The 21,327-nt window shown below is 48.3% G+C and overlaps 1 protein-coding gene across 2 annotated transcripts in view; it reads right to left on the reverse strand.

Moving 5' to 3' along the window:
- The window catches only part of STK10 (serine/threonine kinase 10), a 120,616-nt gene that overhangs the window by 88,852 nt on the left and 10,437 nt on the right, over positions 1–21,327 (reverse strand). For both annotated transcript variants that reach the window (XM_082380858.1, XM_082380859.1), the window contains exon 2: positions 7,810–7,974. In XM_082380858.1, coding sequence (XP_082236984.1) covers positions 7,810–7,974 — 165 coding nt within the window. The remainder of the gene's footprint in view (positions 1–7,809; positions 7,975–21,327) is intronic.

Here is a 21,327-nt window from a genome sequence, read left to right on the forward strand (position 1 = left end):
TCCCCTGCTCTGGACCAGCCCTGGGGGAGCAAAAGCAGGGTCCTGTCTACCGGAGGAGGGAGACACCAAGACACAGAGGCACTAAAATGTGACTGGTAGGAGAAGAGAAAACTAAGGAGCAGAGAGAAGAGGAAGAGGAGGTAAGTTCCACCTAGAGGTACCAGGGAAGAATTTAAAAGGTCTCATGGAAGAAGCGATGCTCCTGCTGACTCTGCAGATGACAGTGCGGAGGGCCTGCCTGGAAGAAGGCGCTAGACAAACAAAGGCCTGGACGTACCACCTGCAAGTAGCTTAGAACAGCTGGAGAAGAGAGGCCTGGGAAGATACTGACAGATGGACTATAATTAGCCTGTGTACCAGGTAACGGGTTTGGAATGTATTCTGGAGAGCTGTGGAAGGGCTGTTCATAGGGCAGTGTGACATGAGTAGGGCCTCTCATCCACAGTCTCTGACATCTGTATGTCTGGGCTTGTGACTAATTCACTGTGTGACTTTGGGTAAATTCCGGACCCTCTCTGGTCTGCAGTTGCCTCATCTTTCAAATGAGATGTTGGCTGCATGACATCCAGCTGTAGCATTCTGCGGTTTAGTCAACACTCCTCTGGTGTGGCTCCAGAGGTGTGCCAGAGCCAGCTTTCACTGGCTTGTGAGGACTGATTGTTAAATTTTCAGGAATTTTTGTAAGCTGGTAACATAACCATTGTTTAAAATTGTTATGTAACCTTATTATTTTAAAAATTGAATTAAAAACAACAAAGATGATAAACACTCAAAACTCATCGTTTCCCTAATTATTTTAGCACATTCTAGTGTTCTCTCTACTCTTAAAGTTATTTACATCTATCGTATCTGTATGGCAGGAATAACTTCATCATGGAGTGCTACCGCATCTCTTCCCAACTCTGTGTTAGTGACATTTTGTCTTAGCTTGAAATTGACCATGGTGGGAATACACCACAGAAACTGGCAGATGCTATAAACCAGGGCTGTTGTTCCCAGAGAGTTTATTGTTAAACATTTACCATCATGTTACTCTGTCTCTGTCTCACTCCCATAAGACGTGTAGGAAAAGAGACCTAACCCTTGAAAGACTTTCCCAGAGGGCAAAATCTGGCTCAGGGCTAGGGGTGGGGGTCGGGGGGATGGGATTGTTAGGGAGAGGGGCAGTTATAAACCGAAGGAAATTCATGAGTTCAGCCCAGGGTTTCCCACATTCACTTACGTGGAGGGCCTGGTGTACATCCAGAGCTGCATTGTCTACACTGTCTAATGCAGGAGCCACTAAACACATGTGGCTATTGAGCACTTGAAATGTGGCTACTGTAGAACAACATGTATCATTTTATTCACTTTTAATTAATTTAAGTTTAAACACTGGTACTCGGGCTTCCCTGGTGGCGCCGTGGTTGAGAATCTGCCTGCCAATGCAGGGGACACGGGTTCGAGCCCTGGTCTGGGAAGATCCCACATGCCGCGGAGCAACTAGGCCCGTGAGCCACAATTACTGAGCCTGCGCATCTGGAGCCTGTGCTCCGCAACAAGAGAGGCCGCGATAGTGAGAGGCCCTCGCACCGTGATGAAGAGTGGCCCCCACTTGCCACAACTAGAGAAAGCCCTCACACAGAAACGAAGACCCAACACAGCCATAAATAAATAAAATTTAAAAAAAACAAACAAACTGGTACTCGATTCTATTATTGGGATATATTTAAGAACGTTGGAACAACCTAGGGATGTGAATCTACTTTTTCACCTGTAAATTTTATGACATCTAAATACAGATCAAGCATTTTCTAATGAAAATTTAGCTCCTGAATTGAGATGTGCTATAAGTGTGTAACATATACTGGATTTGAAGGCTTAGAAGGAAAAAAAGGTAAAATATTAATAATTTTTACATTGATGACATGTCAGAATGATAATATGTTTTATATACTAGGTTACATAAATTATATTATTTAAATTAATTTCATCAGTTTCTTTTTGCTTTAATGTGGCAATTAGAAAATTTTTAGGGAACTCCCTGGCGGTCCAGTGGTTAGGACTCCACATTTTTCACTGCCAAGGGCCTGGGTTCAATCCCTGGTCGGGGAACTAAGATTCCACAAGCCGAGCAGTGTGGCCAAAAAAAAAAAAAAAATTTCTTTTTTAAATTACATATATGGCTCTCATTATATTTCTATTGGATGGTGCTGGTTTAGAATATTTGGGGTTGTTTTTTTCCCCCACTTTTACCATTTGATATTCAAAAGCAGAAGTGGGGGGCTTCCCTGGTGGCGCAGTGGTTGAGAATCTGCCTGCCAATGCAGGGGACACGGGTTCGAGCCCTGGTCTGGGAAGATCCCACATGCCGCGGAGCAACTGGGCCCGTGAGCCACAACTGCTGAGCCTGCGCGTCTGGAGCCTGTGCTCCGCAACAAGAGGGGCCGCGACAGTGAGAGGCCCGCGCACCACGATGAAGAGTGGCCCCCGCTTGCTGCAACTAGAGGAAGCCCTCGCACAGAAACGAAGACCCAACACAGCCAAAAATAAATAATAAAATAAATAAATAAATTTAAAAAAAAAAAAAAAGCAGAAGTGGTCATAAGAAACCACTAGAAGGATTTTGCGAAGATTACAAATTCTAGAAGAAAATGAGCTAATCTTGCCACGTTGCAGGTAGGGTGGTTTGGTGAGTGACCTCCACCCCGTCTGGGCAAAGTCCATCCCTGGCTGCCATGGCTGGGGAAGAGGCCCAGGACACTTGGGCAACAGTTAATTTCTCATCCCAAAGCCCAGCCCCTGAGAGTGGACCCCAGGCCAGGGCTGATTTTGTCAAAGACACCCACGCAGAAAAACTGGCTCCTGGAGCCGCACAGAAGGCCTGGCCTGGCCACAAGATGGGGCCAAGAATCATCACACAGAAGGCAAGAACCAAAAAGTTGGTGCACCTTCAAGCTTATATCTCAGAATGAGACTCCTCCCTTCCACACACTTCTGTACATGCTGTCCCTCAGACTGCCTCTCCTTCTCTCATCCCTTGGAGAGCTATGCATCCTTCGAGATCCAGTTCAAATGTTCCTTTCTCTGAATCCTTTCCTGACCAAATGATGTTCCCATCTCACATCCTTGGACTTCTGGCCTAGTCTATTCTTACCACTTCCTGGTCAGTCTCGGTGCTTTCACTCTTGCCCCCTCAGACCTGATTTCTTTCTAAAACGCAAAATTTGTGTCTCTCCCTGTGAGACTGCCACTGGGTCCCTATTACCTAAAGCAATAGTTCTCAAACTTCAACAAGCATCAGAGTCACCTAGAAAGCTCCTTAAAACAGATGGCTACACAACATTGTAAATCAACTATACTCCAATACAACTTTAAAAAAAACAAAACAACAACAATAAAAAAAACACAGATGGCTGGGCCCTATTCTAGAGATTCTGATTCAGCAGGTCTGGGCTGGGACCTAATATTTTGCATTTCAAACAAGGTCCCAAGTGCTACTGCTGATACTACTGGTCCGAGAGGCTGTAGTTTGAGAACCACTGATCTATTAAAAGATCAAGTGCAGGGGCTTCCCTGGTGGCTCAGTGGTTGAGAGTCTGCCTGCTAATGCAGGGGACACGGGTTCAAGCCCTGGTCTGGGAAGATCCCACATGCCGCGGAGCAACTAGGCCCGTGAGCCACAACTGCTAAGCCTGCGTGTCTGGAGCCTGTGCTCCGCAACAAGAGAGGCCACGATAGTGAGAGGCCCGTGCACCGCGATGAAGAGTGGCCCCCGCTTGCCGCAACTAGAGGAAGCCCTCGCACACAAATGAAGACCCAACACAGCCAAAAAAAAAAAGATCAAGTACAAACTCCTCACCTGGGCATTCAAGGCTCTCCACAACATCGCCTCCTATGACTGCCCTCATCTTTCACCACGTGCTGCCCCAAACCTAGTCCACCCGTGATCCCAACATGCCACACCTTTCCCGCCTGCACACCACTGCCCACGCTGATCCTCCTGCCTGAAACCCTCTGTCCGTCTTGATCCACCCAGTTCCAGGGCCACTGTCCTTGATTTCACAATGTCTAAAACCCAAATCTTCAAAAATGAAGAGATGGCACCTTTAAGGGTCTACAAAGTAACAAATATAGGCTATAGGGGCAAGTACAAAAGAGGAGGGTGAGAAATGATTTTAGCCAAAGCAGCAGCCCTGGATAAGAAAGTACCAGCCTAAAGTGACAACTTTGGGACAGAAAATTCTGGTGTATCTATTTAAACAACCTCATCACAGCCACTGGCCAGTTATAAATTGTCCTTTTTCTCCATCGGGTTTTCCAGCTCTGCCACTTTCTAGCTGTGTGGCCTGGCAGGGAGGAACTTCCTTAGTATCTTTGTTTCTCACTTTCATCTATAAGATGAGGATAAAGCAACAACCTCAAAGAATGAAGATTCAATGACATAATGCAAGTAAAATGCACAGCAAAAGGCCCAGCACACAGTAAGCCTTCAATAAATGTTAGCTGTTGTTGGTATTATCTTTGGACTTGGGAACATAATGAACTTGATATCCAGTCACAAACAATAATGGGAACAGACACATAAAACATGTTTTTCTTAATGGGTACGTAATCAGCAATTCAATGAAGATTGTGTTGATGGATAGCAGGATAGATGGATGGATGGATGGGTGGGTGGGTGTGCGTATGTGTTGTAGTTAGGTGGTTTGATGGAAAAACTCACTTGTATAATATCAAAAGTGGCCCTGGGGACTTCCCTGGTGGTGTAGTGGTTAAGAATCCGCCTGCCAGGACTTCCCTGGTGGCGCAGTGGTTGAGAATCCGCCTGCCAATGCAGGGGACACAGCTTCGATCCCTGGTCCTGGAATATCCCACATGCCGTGGAGCAACTAAGCCCATGCACCACAACTACTGGAGCCTGCACTCTAGAGCCCACGAGCCACAACTACGGAGCCCGCGTGCCACAACTACTGAAGCCCGTGCTCCACAACAAGAGAAGCCACTGCAATGAGAAGCCTGTGCACCTCAACAAAGAGTAGCCCCCGCTCGCTGCAACTAGAGAATGCCCGTGTGCAGCAACTAAGACCAAACAATGAAGACTCAATGCAGCCAAAAATAAATAAATAAACAAATAAATAAATTTATTAAAAAAAAAAAAAAGAATCCACCTGTCAATGCAAAGGACACGGGTTCGAGCCCTGGTCCGGGAAGATCCCACATGCCATGGAGTAACTAAGCCCCTGTGACACAACAACTCAACGTGCGCTCTAGAGCCCACGAGCCACAACTACTGAGCCCACATGCCACAACTACTGAAGCCCGTGCTCCACAACAAGAGAAGCCACTGCAATGAGAAGCCCGCGCACCATGAAGAGTAGTAGCCACCCTCACCGCAACTAGAGAAAGCCCGCACGCAGCAACGAAGACCCAATGCAGCCAAAAATAAATAAATTAATTTAAAAAAAAAAAAAAAAGTGGCTCTGTGAGACCGGCTTGGCAATAGACACTTAAAAATCTTAAAAATTCTCCTAAAGAGGTTCTCAGGCAAGAACACAAAAATTCAAAGATGTCCATCACAGAGTTGCTTATAACAGCAATTAAAATTTTTCAAAAAAGCAACGGCCTAAATGCTCAATAGTCAGAAGATGGAATTCTACAGAAAAAGAAAAAAATGAAGATGCAGCTGTTCCCCTAAGACGTGAAAAGTTGTTCTTAATATATCTTAAATACAAAGGGTAAAAAGTGAAGTAACTAGTTTGGTGTAAGTTCATCTTTTTTTAATAACTATGAGTGTGTGTATATATAGAAAAAGTCTAGAAAAATATATTCCAAATGTTATCAGTGGTTATCTTTGGTGTAAAGATTTGGATGGTATTAATCTTTTTTGTTTTTGTATTTGCTTTTCTGTATACTCTCATTTTCCTCTGATAGCCATATATTTTTAAATTTGTTTAATTTCTTAAAAGAAGAAAAATTTTTTAAAAGGCAGCTCCATGAATCAAGACAGAAGAAATGCATAGGCTCAGCTTCCTGGGCCTCAGCTATGTGACCATGAGCAAAGAGCCTGCCCTCTCTGTCCGTCTGTCCCCTCCCCTTTGGAAAAGGGTGACCAGTCCCCTGCCCGGCTCTCCTTCCAAGGTGCCCAGAAACAGTGGATGAGGAAAGGCTTTGAAATCCACAGCTGACAGTCAGGTGATGGTGGTTTTATTCCCCCCAGTGACATCTAGAAGACTCCCCAAGGAGATGCTCAGAGAAGCAAAAGAAAGCTGGCCTCCATTGCGGGGCAACCAGTTTTAGTGGACAGAGCTCTGGGCGGAGCTGGGGCGCCAAGTTCTCATCCCCCTCGGACACTGGCTTCCTTCATTTCTGTGAAATGAGAGGGATGAACTTTGACAGTGGTTTCTAAACCACTCCTTTCGTTTTCTTAAATAACAGGATCCTTTTCTCAAATGAAACACAGATTTCCCCATTAAGCATCAGTAGCTCTCTTCCTCAAAATCAGGCATTCTGTGCAAAAAGAATCAACTTGGAGCCTATTTCACATTATTTCAAATGGGAAAAATTATAAAGCATGACGTGTCAACTCAAGACTCCCCATTAATTTCCTAAAATGTAACTAACACATAGTAACACTCTCCCTGTACATGATAAACTATCGTGATAGGAGGTCCAATGCTTAAAACATACCCTCTTGGGAATCCCCTGGTGGTCCAGTGGTTAAGACTGGGCACTTTCACTGCCATGGGCCCAGGTTTGATCCCTGGTTGGGGAAGTAAGATCCTGCATGCCACGCCAAAAAAAAAAAAATCCCCTCCTGACCACCAAATCATTATTAACAACTGGTAACTGCAGTAGCACGAGCCTGGGCCTCTCTCTCAGATCCGGCACATTCCGAGATGCCCAGGCCCCACTGACCCTCGCTCCCTTTGCAAACTGTCTACATGTGATTCTGACAGTCTTCTAATTACATCTAGAATTCACGAGATTTCCTGTACATCATTTCGCTACAAATGTTATGCTGAGTTTTAGGAACGTAAATATGATGTTTTACGGGCTCAACATTGGCTGAAAAGGGAGTTTGGAAACATGTACCTTCTAGGAAGTTTGGGTTTTATAAACTGAGAGGCATTAATACTAGGAGAACATCAATGCGGGAGCCATTCTGCAGGACAGGCTCTATGAAAACCAGGGCACCCCGCAATTCCTCCAAGGGTGATGCTGAGTTGGGAAGGTGGGGATTGAAGCTGTATCTGCACTGTGCACCTCAAAATATGAGATTGCTGACGGAGAGTGGGGGCTATTAAAGGGTTCCCTTTAGTGCTGCCATTGAAAGGCATCCCCTTGGAGCAGCCGCAGCAGTAGTAATAACAATGCCACCACAACAAATAATAAAACAGCTCACACTCAGCGAACTCTGACATGTGCCAGCTACTCTTCCAAGCACCCATCATAAATTAGCTCATTTAATCCCAGGAACAACTCAGTGAGCTAGGTACTGTTATCATCCCCATTTTACAGATGGGGAAACTGAGGCAAGGAGAGGTTAAGAACTTGCCTAGGGTTATCCAAGCAGAGTTGGGATTCGAGGCCAGGCAGCAGAGTCTCAGAGTTCTTTCCCGCTCCAAACCACTACCCCTGGCCCCCAAAGTGGGGAGGCTCTGCAGAAAGAGGGGGCAGGGGAACCAGAGCCCCCCAACTTCACCTTGTCCTCGCCCCAGCCCTTGCCCTCAAAGCAGAAGCTGAGAAAGTGTTGAGGCCCTTAGAACCAGGCAGGGTCCGGTGGCCCCAGGCCATGGGAGCCAAGGGGGACAGGCGGTGGTAGCTTACCCACAGCTTCCAGTCATAGTAGTAGGCCCCCAGGAGCTTCACGATGTAGGGGTGGTCACAGGTGGCGAGGATCTCAATCTCCACGATGTAGTCCTCCAGCTCCTCCTCATTCTTGGTCTCAATTACTTTGGCGGCAGCCAAGGCACCTGTCTCCTTGTTCTTGGCCTGCAAAGTGAAGACATGGAAGGTCAGCAGCCATGGTCGGCAGGAAGCTGACCCCTGGAGGCCAGCTCAGAGAGGCCCACGTGAGTGGGAAACAGAGGCCAGATGTCCAGATGCGGATGAGAGGCTGAAGTAGGAGGTACGCTGTTCTCAACAATGGCCAGTGCTCGCTCGTTATGTCAGCTCAGGAGGGCATGCATGAGGAACAATGTTCTGTGGTTAATAATAAATTATTTTAAGTACAATACACCCATACTATAGGATAAATAAAAATACAAGAGCAGCATAGATCTAGAAACAACAACATGGAAAGATTGTTTATTGTTCAGTAAAAGATCCAAGTCACTGAACAATAAAAGTGGTGTGCTTTGTTATAAAGCAGAAACTAACACACCATTGTAAAGCAATTATACTCCAATAAAGATGTTTAAAAAAAAAAAAAGTGGTATGATGCTTTTTATATAAAAAAATGGAAAACTACTCTTTTATAAATGCTCACACATGAACATAATTGCATGGAAAACTCTGGAGAGATACTGCCTGACAGCAGGCTGGGGAGGAGCCTGAAATGGGGACAGATTCAAAGGACACTTTCACTCTCTCTGTACTGTTTTAAAACTTTAATAGAATGTTTCGTGCATTTATTTGCATCATTTCACATACATTAAAAGTAAAATGAGGGACTTCCCTGGTGACACAGTGGTTAAGAATCTGCCTGCCAATGTAGGGGGTTGGGTTTGAGCCCCGGCCCGGGAAGATCCCACATGCCACAGAGCAACTAAGTCCAAGCACCACAACTACTGAAGCCCGCGCGCCTAGAGCCCATGCTCCACAACGAAGAGTAGCCCCGCTCGCCGCAACTAGAGAAAGCCTGCGTGCAGCAACAAAGACCCAAGGCAGCCAAAAATAAATAAATAAAGTAAAATGAAAAGGGTTTTTAGTGCCCACCAGTTACAGTGGAAGTAGTTCCTAGATGCATTTCACCTGGTCGTAACAACAGTTTCTTATTTGATGAAAAAGGGAGAATTTCACACGTATGAGGATAGCTATAACTTTTTAAAAACGGAAAATAAGTGTTGGTGAGGATGTGGAAAAATTGGTACCTTTGTGCATTGCTAGTGGACATGTAAAATGGTGCAGCCACTGTGGAAAAGAATTTGGCAGTTTCACAAAAAGTTAAACATAGAACTACCCTATGGCCCAGCAGTTCCACTGAGGTATGTTTGCAAAAGAACTGAAAGCAGGGATTTGAGCAGTATCTGTACACTAATGTTCATAGCAGCGCTATTCACAAGAGCCAAAAGGTGGAAACAACCCAAGTGTCCATCAGCAGATGAATGAATAAACAAAATGAGGTACAGTCAGCCCTCCCGCATCCTTGGGTTCCACATCCTCAGATTCAACCAACTGCAGATCAAAAATATTCAGAAAAAAAAAAATCAGAAAGTTCCAAAAAGCAAAGCTTGAATTTGCCACGTACCTGGCAACTATTTATACAGCACTGACATAGACTTAGGTATCATAAGTAATCTACAGATGACTTAAAGTATACAGGAGGATGTGCATAGCTTATATGCAAATACTATGCCATTTTATATAAGGGACTTGTGTATCCATGAATTTTGGTATCTGCGGGGGGTCCCAGAATCAATCCCCCTGGGATACCGAGGGAGGACTATATATACATCCAATGGAATGTTATTCAGTCTTAAAAAGGAAGGAAATTCTGACACAAGCTACAACATGGATGAATCTGGAGGACATTATGCTAAGTGAAATAAGCCAGTCACAAAAGGACAAATATTGCATTATTCCACTTAAATGAGGTCCCTAAAGTAGTCAAATTCATAGAGACAGAAAGTAGAATAGAGGCTACCAGGGGCTGGTTACCAGCAGGAATGGGGAGTTAGTGTTTAATGGGTACAGAGTTTCTGTTTGGGATGATGAGAAAGTTCTGGAAATGGATAGTGGGGAAGGCTGCACAAACACTGTGAACATACATAATGCCACTGAATTGTACAGTTAGAATTCGCTAAAACAGTCAATTTTATGTTATGCATATTTCACCACGATTTTAAAAACTGAGAGCGAGCAAGAAGTAACCGTGTAATAGTGCAAGCAATTTCACCCACGATGAGCTGGTGCCCAGGAAAAGGGTGCAGGGCCCACTGTTTCCCAGGTGGTCCCGTGAGCCTCGAGGGCTGCTGCTGGGAGCACCCACCCACCATGCTGCTGTTGGTGATGAGAGGTGTCCTGGTGTTAAAAAGAGAGCATGCTTTCCTACAACACGGGCCTAAAAGCCAGCTGCTCGTCTGCAGCCTTTGAACAGCAGTCTGGTGTGGAAAGCACGGAAACAGTGAGCCACCCTGGACTCCACCGTGGTGCCTTCCTGTGGACAGCACCGCACGCCACTCGCCTAACAGGACAACTCTGCCACCTGATCCGCTGGAAACGCCAATGGCTGAGTCGCTCCCGCATGCCCAAGTACCCCTGTGGATGACAACCGGCATTCACATCAGCTCATGTGACACCCCATTCCACAGACTTAGAGAGGGGACGGGACTGGAACTAGGGAGGCAGCACCAAAATGTGAATCTGGGTCCTCTAACTTCCTGGATTCCGAGCGCTTTCCACTATCACACAAGGTCCCCCTGTCATCTCCAGAATTCAGAAGCCTCTGAAACCAGATGCCAACAGGCAAGAGCACCCCCAGGCCAGCCCTGCACGGGGCACTCACAATGCAGAGACACAGTGACCCTCCTCCTGGCCTCAAGGAGCTCAAGGGCCAGCTGGAGAGACCCACCCCTCTACTGCCTGTGGCGAGACGGTGAGCTTATGGGGGGTGGGGGGTGGAAACTGGGAGGGGGTGCCAAGCCCCGCTAGGGAACCTTCTCGAAGGGAGTGATGCCAATAGGCAATTTATACGCTCATTTGTAAATTTACTCCCAGTTTAGGTAAATGTTTCTGCTAATTGAGCTGCAAAGTCCCCAAGTCCCAAGCAGTGACAATCATGGTTTCACATTTGTCAAGGACCCACTCTGCAAGGGACCCTGGTCCACACGTCAACCTGTGCTAACTCATTTATCTCCTCAACCACCCTACCATGTAGGTGCAATTATTATCTCACGTACAGATGAGGAGACTGAGGCAGGGTCCCAGCGACTTGGGTGACAAAGCTGATCTGGAACGCTGGCAGCCCCGCTCCCGGCTCTGCACTCTTGGCGGCCACAGTGTATGGAACCTTCCATATCTGGCCCAGGAGCTCCGTTCAGGGAAGGGAATTTCATGCGGGGCCATTCCCCCGAGGTCAGTCCCTGTCCTAGAATTCACGCTGCTCACTCGGCCCTAGCTGGGTGGGGTCCTCCCCCCTGAACTCAGTTTAGAAAGCTTGTTCAGAATGCCTTAGAAACTCATTGATTTAGCATTTGGGCTTGTCTCTCTCTCTCACACACTCACACACACACACACACACACACACACACACACACACACAACTGATGATGTGCCTGCCTTTTCATTTCTTGTAAAGCTGATTTTCTTCTGTCCCACTAGAGGACCATCAAAGTATCCTTTCACATTGTACAGTACTCATTCTCCTCCTCCTCTCCAAATCCAGAGAGAAGTTAAGGCCCACTCTGCTCCTTTACAGAGAAGACAGGAGCGGGCTTAGTGGGTGGCCAGAGCTAGGGCCAGGTGACCAAGGCAACCACCCTGAAGATGCCCTCCCAGCCCCCAGCCACAGCGGCACAGGGAGAGCTGAGTTCACCTTTCACTCCTGAGAGCTGGTGAAGGAGGCTGCAGCCACCTTTTCCTGGGTTTCCTCAAAAGGACTATTTTCTCCTGAAGGTAGGTGAGGCCCAGGCGGGGACCGTTTTCCAGGAGCGCACAAAACCTGTTTTGCCCTCCATCCTGAAAGGCAGCACTGACCATGGGGCCCAGCCTCTGGCGGGGTGCCAACATCAACATTGAGAATCACCCACTGCCCAGCACCTCACTCAGATTTCACAGAGACCCAGGGCCTGCCAGAAAGGGGTTGGTAGCAATCGTGGTACATAAAGCGACTTGGCCAAATTAAAAGCCTGGTTAAGGTACTGTCAACTGAAAAAAAAAAAAAAAAGCACAACATGAGAGTTGTGGGCTAAGTTTTATTTGGGGCAAAACAAGGACTACAGCCCAGGAGACAGCATTTCAGATAGCTCTGAGAAACTGCCCTAAAGAGGTAGGGGGGAAGGTCAGTATACATGTGATTTGGGTGAAGGGGGAGTACATGCAATCAAACACATATTTTTTGCAGGTTTCTGCTAGTCTCATGAAAGCTACTGCTAGTCACGAGGAGCAGACGTCACCATGAAGGATTTTAGTGCTTTTCTAGATATGAGGAGATACAAGAATTGGGCTCATAAAATTGTCTTCTGAAAATATCTAACTATCTGAAGACCTGTTCTGCCAGTTTTTTCCAGTGCACAGAGCGCCTCATCTCTGCTCTCCACCCTGAACTCCTTTCAGGGGCTGTTGAAAGACAGCAGCTGCAGCAGCTCATGATTTAATCCTTGTAGAGGTAGATGGCAAGTGCCAATTTGTAGGTGACAGCAGCAATCTATCACCTTGAGGCCACAGAGAACATAATGATGGCTGAAGATAAAAACAGCTAACACTGTCTAAGCACTCACTGTGTGCTGCGACAGGCCCTGAGTGGAATTTCTCATTTCATCCTCAAGGCAGCCCTTAGAGACAAATATCAGCATTCCCAATTTACAGATGAGGAAACTGAGATTCAGAGAGGCACGGTGAGTGTCTCAGGTCACACAGCAAGTGGGAAGGTGAAGGCTGAATACAAACTCAAGCCTGCCTGGCTCAAAGAGCCTGAGCTCCAAATCACTTCCCAGCACGCACTTCTTGGCGAGTGCCCAGTGTTCCCTGCTCCATCTCCCTTTGCTAAAGCCAATAGCAACCTCTCAGCGTCAGAGCGCTTGGCAGCTGCGGAGGACTGAAACTGCCAGGATTTAATCTGCCCAAGAGTCATTAAGGCAGGTGCCAGCCATCATGTCCATTTCCCAGATGAGGAGACTGAGGCTCAGGGAGCTATCAGGACCCACCCAGGATTGTGAGCTGTGGTGGTCTCCTGACTCCCAGTCCAGTGTTCTCTTTACTACACTAGGCTGGCAGGAATCAGCTTAATTCTATTCATTCATTCATTCAACCATTATTTACTGAGTCCATATTATGTGTGAGGCACTTTTCTAGTGAAGAGTTTCTGCCTAGAGGGAGAATCAGCAGGTTGGAATCATTGTCCTCCCATAGCATAATTCACCCTTCCCTGATTTTTCTTCAGAGGAGCCAACCCACTCTCATTCCCAGTCCCTAAGCTGTAACGGGGCTGATTCCACCACCATATCTAGAAGCAGGCGGGTGACTTATGCCGGCCAATCAGAACACTGCATTCCCTCTAACCACAGTGATTGGTTCAGGGATAGACACGTAATCAAGTCAGCTAATGAAATGCAACCTCAGAACAGTTGCTGCCCCAAGCCCTCCTTTACTGCTAGCCTCCAGCACTGCCTACCACAGTCCTGGAGCTTCTAGGTCATCGTGCTCCCAAGGGGAGCCTGAAAATGAAACTAGCTCCGAAGTAGCAGAGCCTAGAGAGGGCCTGAGAGGACACTGCTAGATCCCCTCAATTAATTTTTACAATAGGGTGGTGTTATTATTAAGGGCCTCGTTTTATATATATAGAAGAGAACTGATGCTCAGAGAGGTGAAGTCACTTGCTCAAGGTCACACAGCAGGTAAAATAGCAGGGCTGGGAGTTGAATTGGGGCCTGTGTGACTTCAAAGTCCATGACCGCTTTGCCAGAGGTGCCTGTAAATTCAGCCAAGGTCCTTTCTGGGCCTCTGTATCCCCCTCTGTGCAGTAGGAGAGAGGGGAAATGATAACCAAGCTCTCTCCAGGGTCTGATGTGAGGGCATCTTGGGGAGTGGGTGGGCACTGGAAAGCTAAGGGTGGTCCACGTGGACGGGGCACCCACGGGAGTTGATAGGCAAGAAGTCATATAAAGAACAAGTGGCCGTCTGTGGCCTCTGACGTCCGTCTCTCCCACCGGCTGAGGCAAGACTGGGGTCCAGCAAAAGACGGGCGGAGCGCCCACCCAGCCCTCCACCGCTGGCCGGCAGTGACTAACGCCTCAGCCCACACCCTTGAGAGCGCACACACAGTGGCCACTTGTGCTTTCTGCCCAGGCACCTCTGTGGGAACAATCCTCCCCCTTGTGCGGCGCAGGGCCCAGCCCGAAGGAGGTGGGAACAACCCTCCCAGAAGAAGCCCTGCCCCACCCAAAGGGCCCAGCCAGCCCAGTCAGGGACTGGGAGCTTCCTGAAAGTCAACCACACAGAGACGGCCAGCTGGGCACAGCCCCCAGGCCCTCCTCTTCCCTCCTGGCTGCAGGCTGACCACTGTGTCCCTCCCTCCTCCTCCAGGGAAAGGGCTGATATCACAGAGCTCAGGGACCAGAAGGAACGTTAGCCACCCCTCCCAAGCCCCAACTCCCAATTCCCAGTCTGCAGATGGGGAAACTGAGTCTGTGAAGGTCATGCAGTGCCCAGAGTCTGATCTGTGACAGCTGCCTTATCTGTAGAACCAAAACAGAGTACATGAGAGCACAAAAGCAGAAGGGCCTGGGAGGGCGCGTTGCTGCGGCACAGCTCACTTCAGGCCTGGGAGCTGGTGGAGCTGCCTGGAAATGAATCCTAAAGCGGGGCGGCAGGGGAACTGGCCAGCATCCATTTTCCCTTGCGGATTCACAACTCCAGTTCCCTTTGGGAGCCGTCTCTCTTTCAGTCTCAGCGCCAGGGATTCATGAGGCGCTGCTGAGCCCACCTGGTCCTGGCACACAGCCCAGCCCAGCCCAGCCCAGCCACTCAGTCCTGACCCTCTCAGTCACAGCCAGTGGCAGGCCAACAGGGTCGTACCTGAGTGGTCTTTTGGTTTGCTTTTGTTGTTTTTTTTTCTGTAAAATTATCAGCAAATAAGTTTTTTCTTTCTCTGGGGTTGCTAAACTGGCAGAACAGAAGGCTGGAGGGTCTCATAGCCCACCTTGCCACCCCTTTGAAGAGCCTGCTTGAGGGTGAGGCCAAGACCAGGGAAGACGAGACCAGCCACAAATGGAGGAGGGCAGATGCTGAGGGTCTGCGAACACCTGGAGCCAGCTGATCCTGAAGGTAGAATCTGCCCTTAGACTTTCCTCAGGGAGCCAACAAACTCTCCTTTGGATGACTGTCATTTGCACCAAAAAGGAAATGAGCTCCCCAACGCTGAGGTTATTACAGCAGAGAGCAGACACCTATGGAAATACTTCACCATCCAACATCTGTGTAACGAGGCGCTCTTCACTCCCAAGAGCACCATGACCTACAAAGTGACCTTCACTGAGGCCTCTCGGAGGACCTGACTGATAATCTAGGATCAGGGACCCAGATGGGAAACGTGGTTACTAACGGGCCACAGGCAGACAGAAACCATGGGATTCTTCTGCCAAGACTCTCTTCCCAAAAAGCGGAGAAGATCACTTTACACTTCTTAAATTAACAAAGCAAGGGACTTCCCTGGCAGTCCAGTGGTTAAGACTCTGCGCTTCCAATGCAGGGGGCACGGGTTTGATCCCTGGTTGGGGAACTAAAATCCCACATGCCACAAGGTGCGGCCAAAAAAAAAAAAAAAAAAGCAAGGAAAAATGACCACCTCTACTGCTGGTAACCAAACCAGTGGTAAAATGCATAAACTGATTACTGACAAGAATATAAACAGATTCAATCTTGTAAAGATGAAAACTGGCAATAGGTTTCCAGAGCCTTGAAAATAACTTTTAAGCCTATTAGCCCTCATTCCTGAGAATGTAAGGTCAGGAAATAATTCCAAAAAAGACAACAGAAGACATGTACTAGGATCACATTCACATTAGCCCATAATTATGGCAAAAAAGTGGAAGTAACCTAAATGTTCAACTATAGGATGATGGTTAACTTAGTGGGATATTAAGCAACCCTTTAAAATGATAACTAGGAAAATAATATGATAAAGAGAAAAAATAATTAAGCCATAATAAGTAAACAAAGCTGGATGATAAAATTGTAGCTAAGCTATAACTCTGGGAAAACTGTGTGTGCCTCCGGACGGGGAGGTGCTTAGACACAGCATGAGGAATGCAAGTGGTTTCTAAAGGTTATTTTCACCCAATGACATCTGGCAATTACCCACAGGGGGCCCGGTGAGGACAGACTGGGGTTGGGGCACAGAAATTGACCAGTTCATCCAGATCTTGCCTTAAATGTTTCCAGAGATGGGCACTCTCTCCTCTCGGGAACCCACTTGAGCTGTGCTGTCCAATATGGTAGCTACTAGCCCCATGTGGCTATTTCAATTACCTGAAATTAAATGAAATTTAAAATGTAGTTCCCCGGTTACATTAACCACACTTCAAGTGCTTAATAACCACATGTGGTTAGTGGCTACCATGCTGAATAGAGCAGATACAGAACAGTCTTATCACTGCAGAAAGTTCTGGTAAGTGGGCAGCTCTGCACTCAAGGCTGCACCTGGCAGAAAAGGCATTCTCACAGAGGTGAGGGAGCATCTAAAACACTCCCAGACCCAGCCTCAGAAACATGCATTTCTTTCTCTAGGAAGAAGCAAAGGGCTTGAGCGCAGAAAGTGGGTAGAAGAACATTGGGTGGTGATCCTATGCTCGTGAGGTCGCCTAGCAACCTGGCTGGGCAGCAGGCGTGAGGAAAGGCTCCCAGCTGACCTGTCAGAGGAGCAGCCCAGGCGGGTGGGTCAGAGCTGAAGAATGGAGCAGTCAAGGCGAAAGGTTTCTGTTTTCCCCATCCCCTTGATTGATTCTGGACGCTGGGCCAGGCATGTGTCAAATGAGGTTCAAGCCACTGGAACCAAGAAGAGGCTTGGTTTGTGCCCCACAGTATACAGCTGTGGTATTCCTGCCTGAACACACTTAATCTTTGCATGGTGATGACGGTTACCAGTCGCGGGAAAGGCTTCAACTCTATTAAGGAAGGAGGAAATCGGGGCCCGGAGGAAACCAGGGTCACAGCAGAACCGGCTACGTGCAGGAGAAGGGCCCAACATCAACTCAAACAGGGTGGTCTGAGGGCTGCGGACAGGATGGGTGGCAGATATGGCCTTGGGCTCAGATGCTGCCACCGCCCCCGGGCTGGTGGGCATGAGTGGGTGGGCAGAGTGGAGCCATAGGCACCACGGGCCAAGATGAAAAAGGCCTGCTGAGGCCTCCTATGGTCTCTTGAGGCAGGATAAGGAGCGCCCCACCTTAGCCAGCACGGGTCCACAAGGGATGCAAAGTACTGCCACCTCCTCCTATAGAAAACGAAGGCCCAGGTAGAGAAGGTGACTTGTCCCAGGTCACACAGCTAGGAAGTGGCTGCCAGGGTTCGACTCAGGTCCAGCTCTCTGCCCAGTGCTCTTTCCCCTCAGAAGCCCTCCAGAGGGAAATCTCCAGGGGCTCCCACCCAACCGCTGTGTGTGCCAATCCCCCTTTCCCACGTCTCCCTCCATTGCCTTTAACCAGAGACCCTCTTAGGGCAAACCCTCAATGGCTCCCTGCTGCTGGCACGATCAAGCCCAAGTTCCCGGCCCAAAGCCTTGGTGACCTGCCCCTTTCACTTTTCCAGGATCCCACCGCTCCCCTGCGCTCACCTCCTGCTACAGCCAGTGCCTGACTGCTTCCTACGTCCATGCTTTTCTTTATGCTCTTTCCTCCACCTGGAGTGCCTTCGCCACACCTGTGTTTAAATTAACCATCCCACAAAGTCTAACTCAACCACAGCCTGCTCCGTGAAATGTTCCCAGCACCCCAGCCCCCCTGCCCTGCTAGAACTTCTTCACACCTTATTAGGGCTTTCCTCACCAGACCGCCTGGTGCCATAGTCATTTGTGTTCACAAATTCTCTCTGACCTGGCTGTGAGCTCTGAAAGGCTAAGCCCGTGTCTGATTCATCTTGTTCTGCCCCAGAGAGCCTGGAACAGAACAGCCAGTGGATGGATGGGAGCATGGGAGGGTGGGTATGTGGGAAGATGGGAGGATGGCTAGCCAGATAGGCAGATGGGTAAGTGGCTAGATGAATGGGAGGATGGGTGGGAGGGAAGGCATGTGGAAGGATGGGTGTGTGGGAGGATGAATGGATAGATGGGTGGGTGGATGGGAAGATGGGTAAGTGGGCTGATGTATAGATGGGTAGATGAGTAAATGGGCTGATGGACAGATGGATGGATTGACAGATGGATAGGACAGTGAGTGACCAGGAGGATGAATAGCTGGATGGGAGAACAGATGAACGTGAGAGCGATAAAGGAATGAAAGGTATGTCTAGGGAGCAGACAATCATCAAGTCTTCCTTTCTTCCCAAAAGGCACCAGAGCCTACCTTGTTGCTGGCTTCTGTGAACAACCAGCCTCTCTTCTTCCCTCTACACCACAGCCAACAAAGTTCTATTTACAAGTACCAATGCTACTCCATCCAATATCCCCAACTTAGTAAACTGAAAAATGGGCAAATTTCTTTCTTTTTTTTTTTGGCCTCAACACACAGCACACAGGATCCTAGATCCCCGACCAGGGATCGAACCCGCACCCCCTGTACTGGAAGCGCAAGTCTTAACCACTGGACCGCCAGGGAAGTCCTGGAAATGGGCTAATTTCTAGCAAGTAATTTCTGGAATGGAAACAACAAAGGACCTAGGTTCAAATTCCAACTCTACTACTTACCAGCTACGTGCCCTTGGTGAAGACAGGAAACTAGACTTTAGTTTCCTGCTGGAGATGGAGATAATACCAGTGACATGAAAAAGTTTATAAGCCACCATGGGTTAGTCAGTTGACTATTGGTTGTTACTGCCTTCAGTGGGACTGTGTATTTTTGGTTTTCAAAAGCCTAAAACCATGTTTATCTCATTCACCAAGGTATCTGTTATTCTATCTGGCCAATAAGTATTTTAAAATAATAGATGGATGGATGGATGGGTGGGTGGGTGGATGGATGGATGGAGGAGTGAATCGGTATGTGTATCTCCTTGTAAACAGAGAGAAATGAGGCCCTCCACACAAAAGAAAGGAAAGTGACACGAAGTCCATTGTCTCCTCAACACATTTAGATTCCTGAATCTAATCTGTTCTCTGGTTTGGGAAGATGGGCCCTCTTTACCTTGGGAAAGCCAAAGCCTTTGACTGGGCCAGGACATACACAGTTAATGAGAGGAAACCACTTCCTGATCAATAATCGCCGGGCCAAGTTTCAGTTCAGTGACAAATGAAACGGCTGAGTTTCAGAACAAGTAACACTTAAGGATGGCAAAGATTATGAAGCACAAAAGCAGAGGAGTAACGTGGCTTCCAAAGACGGGCATTTAATACTCTCTCCCTTGGAGAGGAGAAGCCTGGCACGCAGTCCTGGCACAGCAGGGAAATGCTGAGGCTCCAAATCCTTCTGGGCCAGCAAATAAAAAAGTAAAACCCGAACAGGATTGGCCCCAAAGATACCATCTCATGGCCTTGGCCAAAAACCCAGGCAACCTGCCCAACTTGGCTGGGGATATGAGAGGTTTCAGATCTCAGCTCTTCAAAAGTTCTGGGGAATCCAACCCCGCGCATCACTGATAAAGCAGTTAGGACAGGTGACGGGGGCTCTGCCTCCTGGAGGCTCCTGCTCCCACCTTTCCCAGGCTCCCTCTACCCAGAGGACTGGGAGAGGACTGGGTGCTGAGTCACGGGGGGCGGGTGGCCTGGGGTCAACGGCACAGAGGAAGGAAGCACCTTTATCCAGGCCGCCGCCCCCGACCCACTCCTTGCACATGCAGGCACCTTTAAGCCTCACCTCACTCAATCTTCACCACAAACTGGGGGTCATGTACTCTTATCAACCTTGTTTTCTAGTCAGTCCCAAATCTCAGAGAAGTTAAGGTTGCCCTGTGTTTTCAATCAACAGTACTTTTTGTGCTGTTTTTTTATTATTCCAAAAGCATTACACACTCGTTAAAGAGCATCTTCAAAATATACTGGTACAAAGAAGAAAATCAAACCAGGCATCGTCCCAGAGATAACTGCCTTAAGCATCTTGGAGCACCTCCTCCCAGGATTCCACAGTACAGAGGTACCTGGACTTGTCTGGGACCCCACCCTAACACTTCCCAGCTGTGTGACCCCAGGGGACTTACGTGACCTCTCTGTCCCTCACTTTCCTGCTTGGTACAATAAAGATGTTAGCAGTTCCCGCCTCATGGGCTGTCGTGAGCATTCAGTGGATTAATATGTCAAAGACGCTTAGAGTAGGGCTGGGCCGTAGTGCACGCCCCACAACTGTCCCCTCATGCTTGTCTCTCTCTCTCCACAAATGTGTCCTTGCATACTTCATAAAAATGGGATTCGACTATATACATTGATTTGTCATTCTCCTTTTTACTTAGCAATATGCCATGAACAGCCCTTCAGATAACAAAACACCTACCACAGCATCCCCTCCAACTACTGCAGACTGAATGGTGGGTCCACCGTAGATCTAACCAATCCCCTGTCGTTGGGCTCTCTACCCTGGTCACAGGGTGCTGCGTCCAAAAGCCTGAGACTTGATTTACAGCTTGCCAGACAGGTCTCCAAGTGGCAGGGTCACTCCAGGCCTCACGGGTCACACAGGTGGGTACCCTAGAGAGCACTGAGATGTGAGGCCAAGCCTGGGTCAGTTCTGCAGTGTGCCCTTAGGAACTGGCCTTGTAAGATTGCAGGTGTAAAGACACTTTGGTCCCACTTGTGAAAGGGACTGTATTATCCCCCTTTTTCAGAAAAGGAAACTAAGGCTCAGAAGGGTGACATCATTTGCCCAAGGTCACTGAGCAAAGACAACGGCCTTGCTGGGACTCATGGGATGAAGGGCATCACCAAGTCCAGAGCCTGTGAGGAGGACTCTTGTGGGAGGTGTGGGGTGATTCAGGGGTCTTCTGAGGTGCACCTCGCTGGTCCCCGCAGGCGGTCCTGCAGACGGATCAGAAGGTCGGGATGGGGGACAGAGGCTGGCACTGGTGCTTGGGGTTCCAGGTTCCTCATGAACGGAGGCACACCAGTCACCTCTCCTCAGCCCCAGCTGTCACCTCGAAGTGGGTGCAGGGGTGTTGAAGGCACTCGAAGGAAAAGGAGGCTTGAGAAAGAACTAGGCCTACCCAATCTGGCACCAGAGCCCACCAAGATGCAAATCAAAGGTAGAAAGAATCTCAAGGCCCAACAGAGAGGCATGCCAGCTCTGATGGGGTCATTCCTCAGGGCGACAATGCCAGCTTTGTGGCAAC

This window comes from Balaenoptera borealis (assembly GCF_965194805.1).
Source record: "Balaenoptera borealis genome assembly, chromosome: 2".
NCBI classification, from domain to species: domain Eukaryota; kingdom Metazoa; phylum Chordata; class Mammalia; order Artiodactyla; family Balaenopteridae; genus Balaenoptera; species Balaenoptera borealis.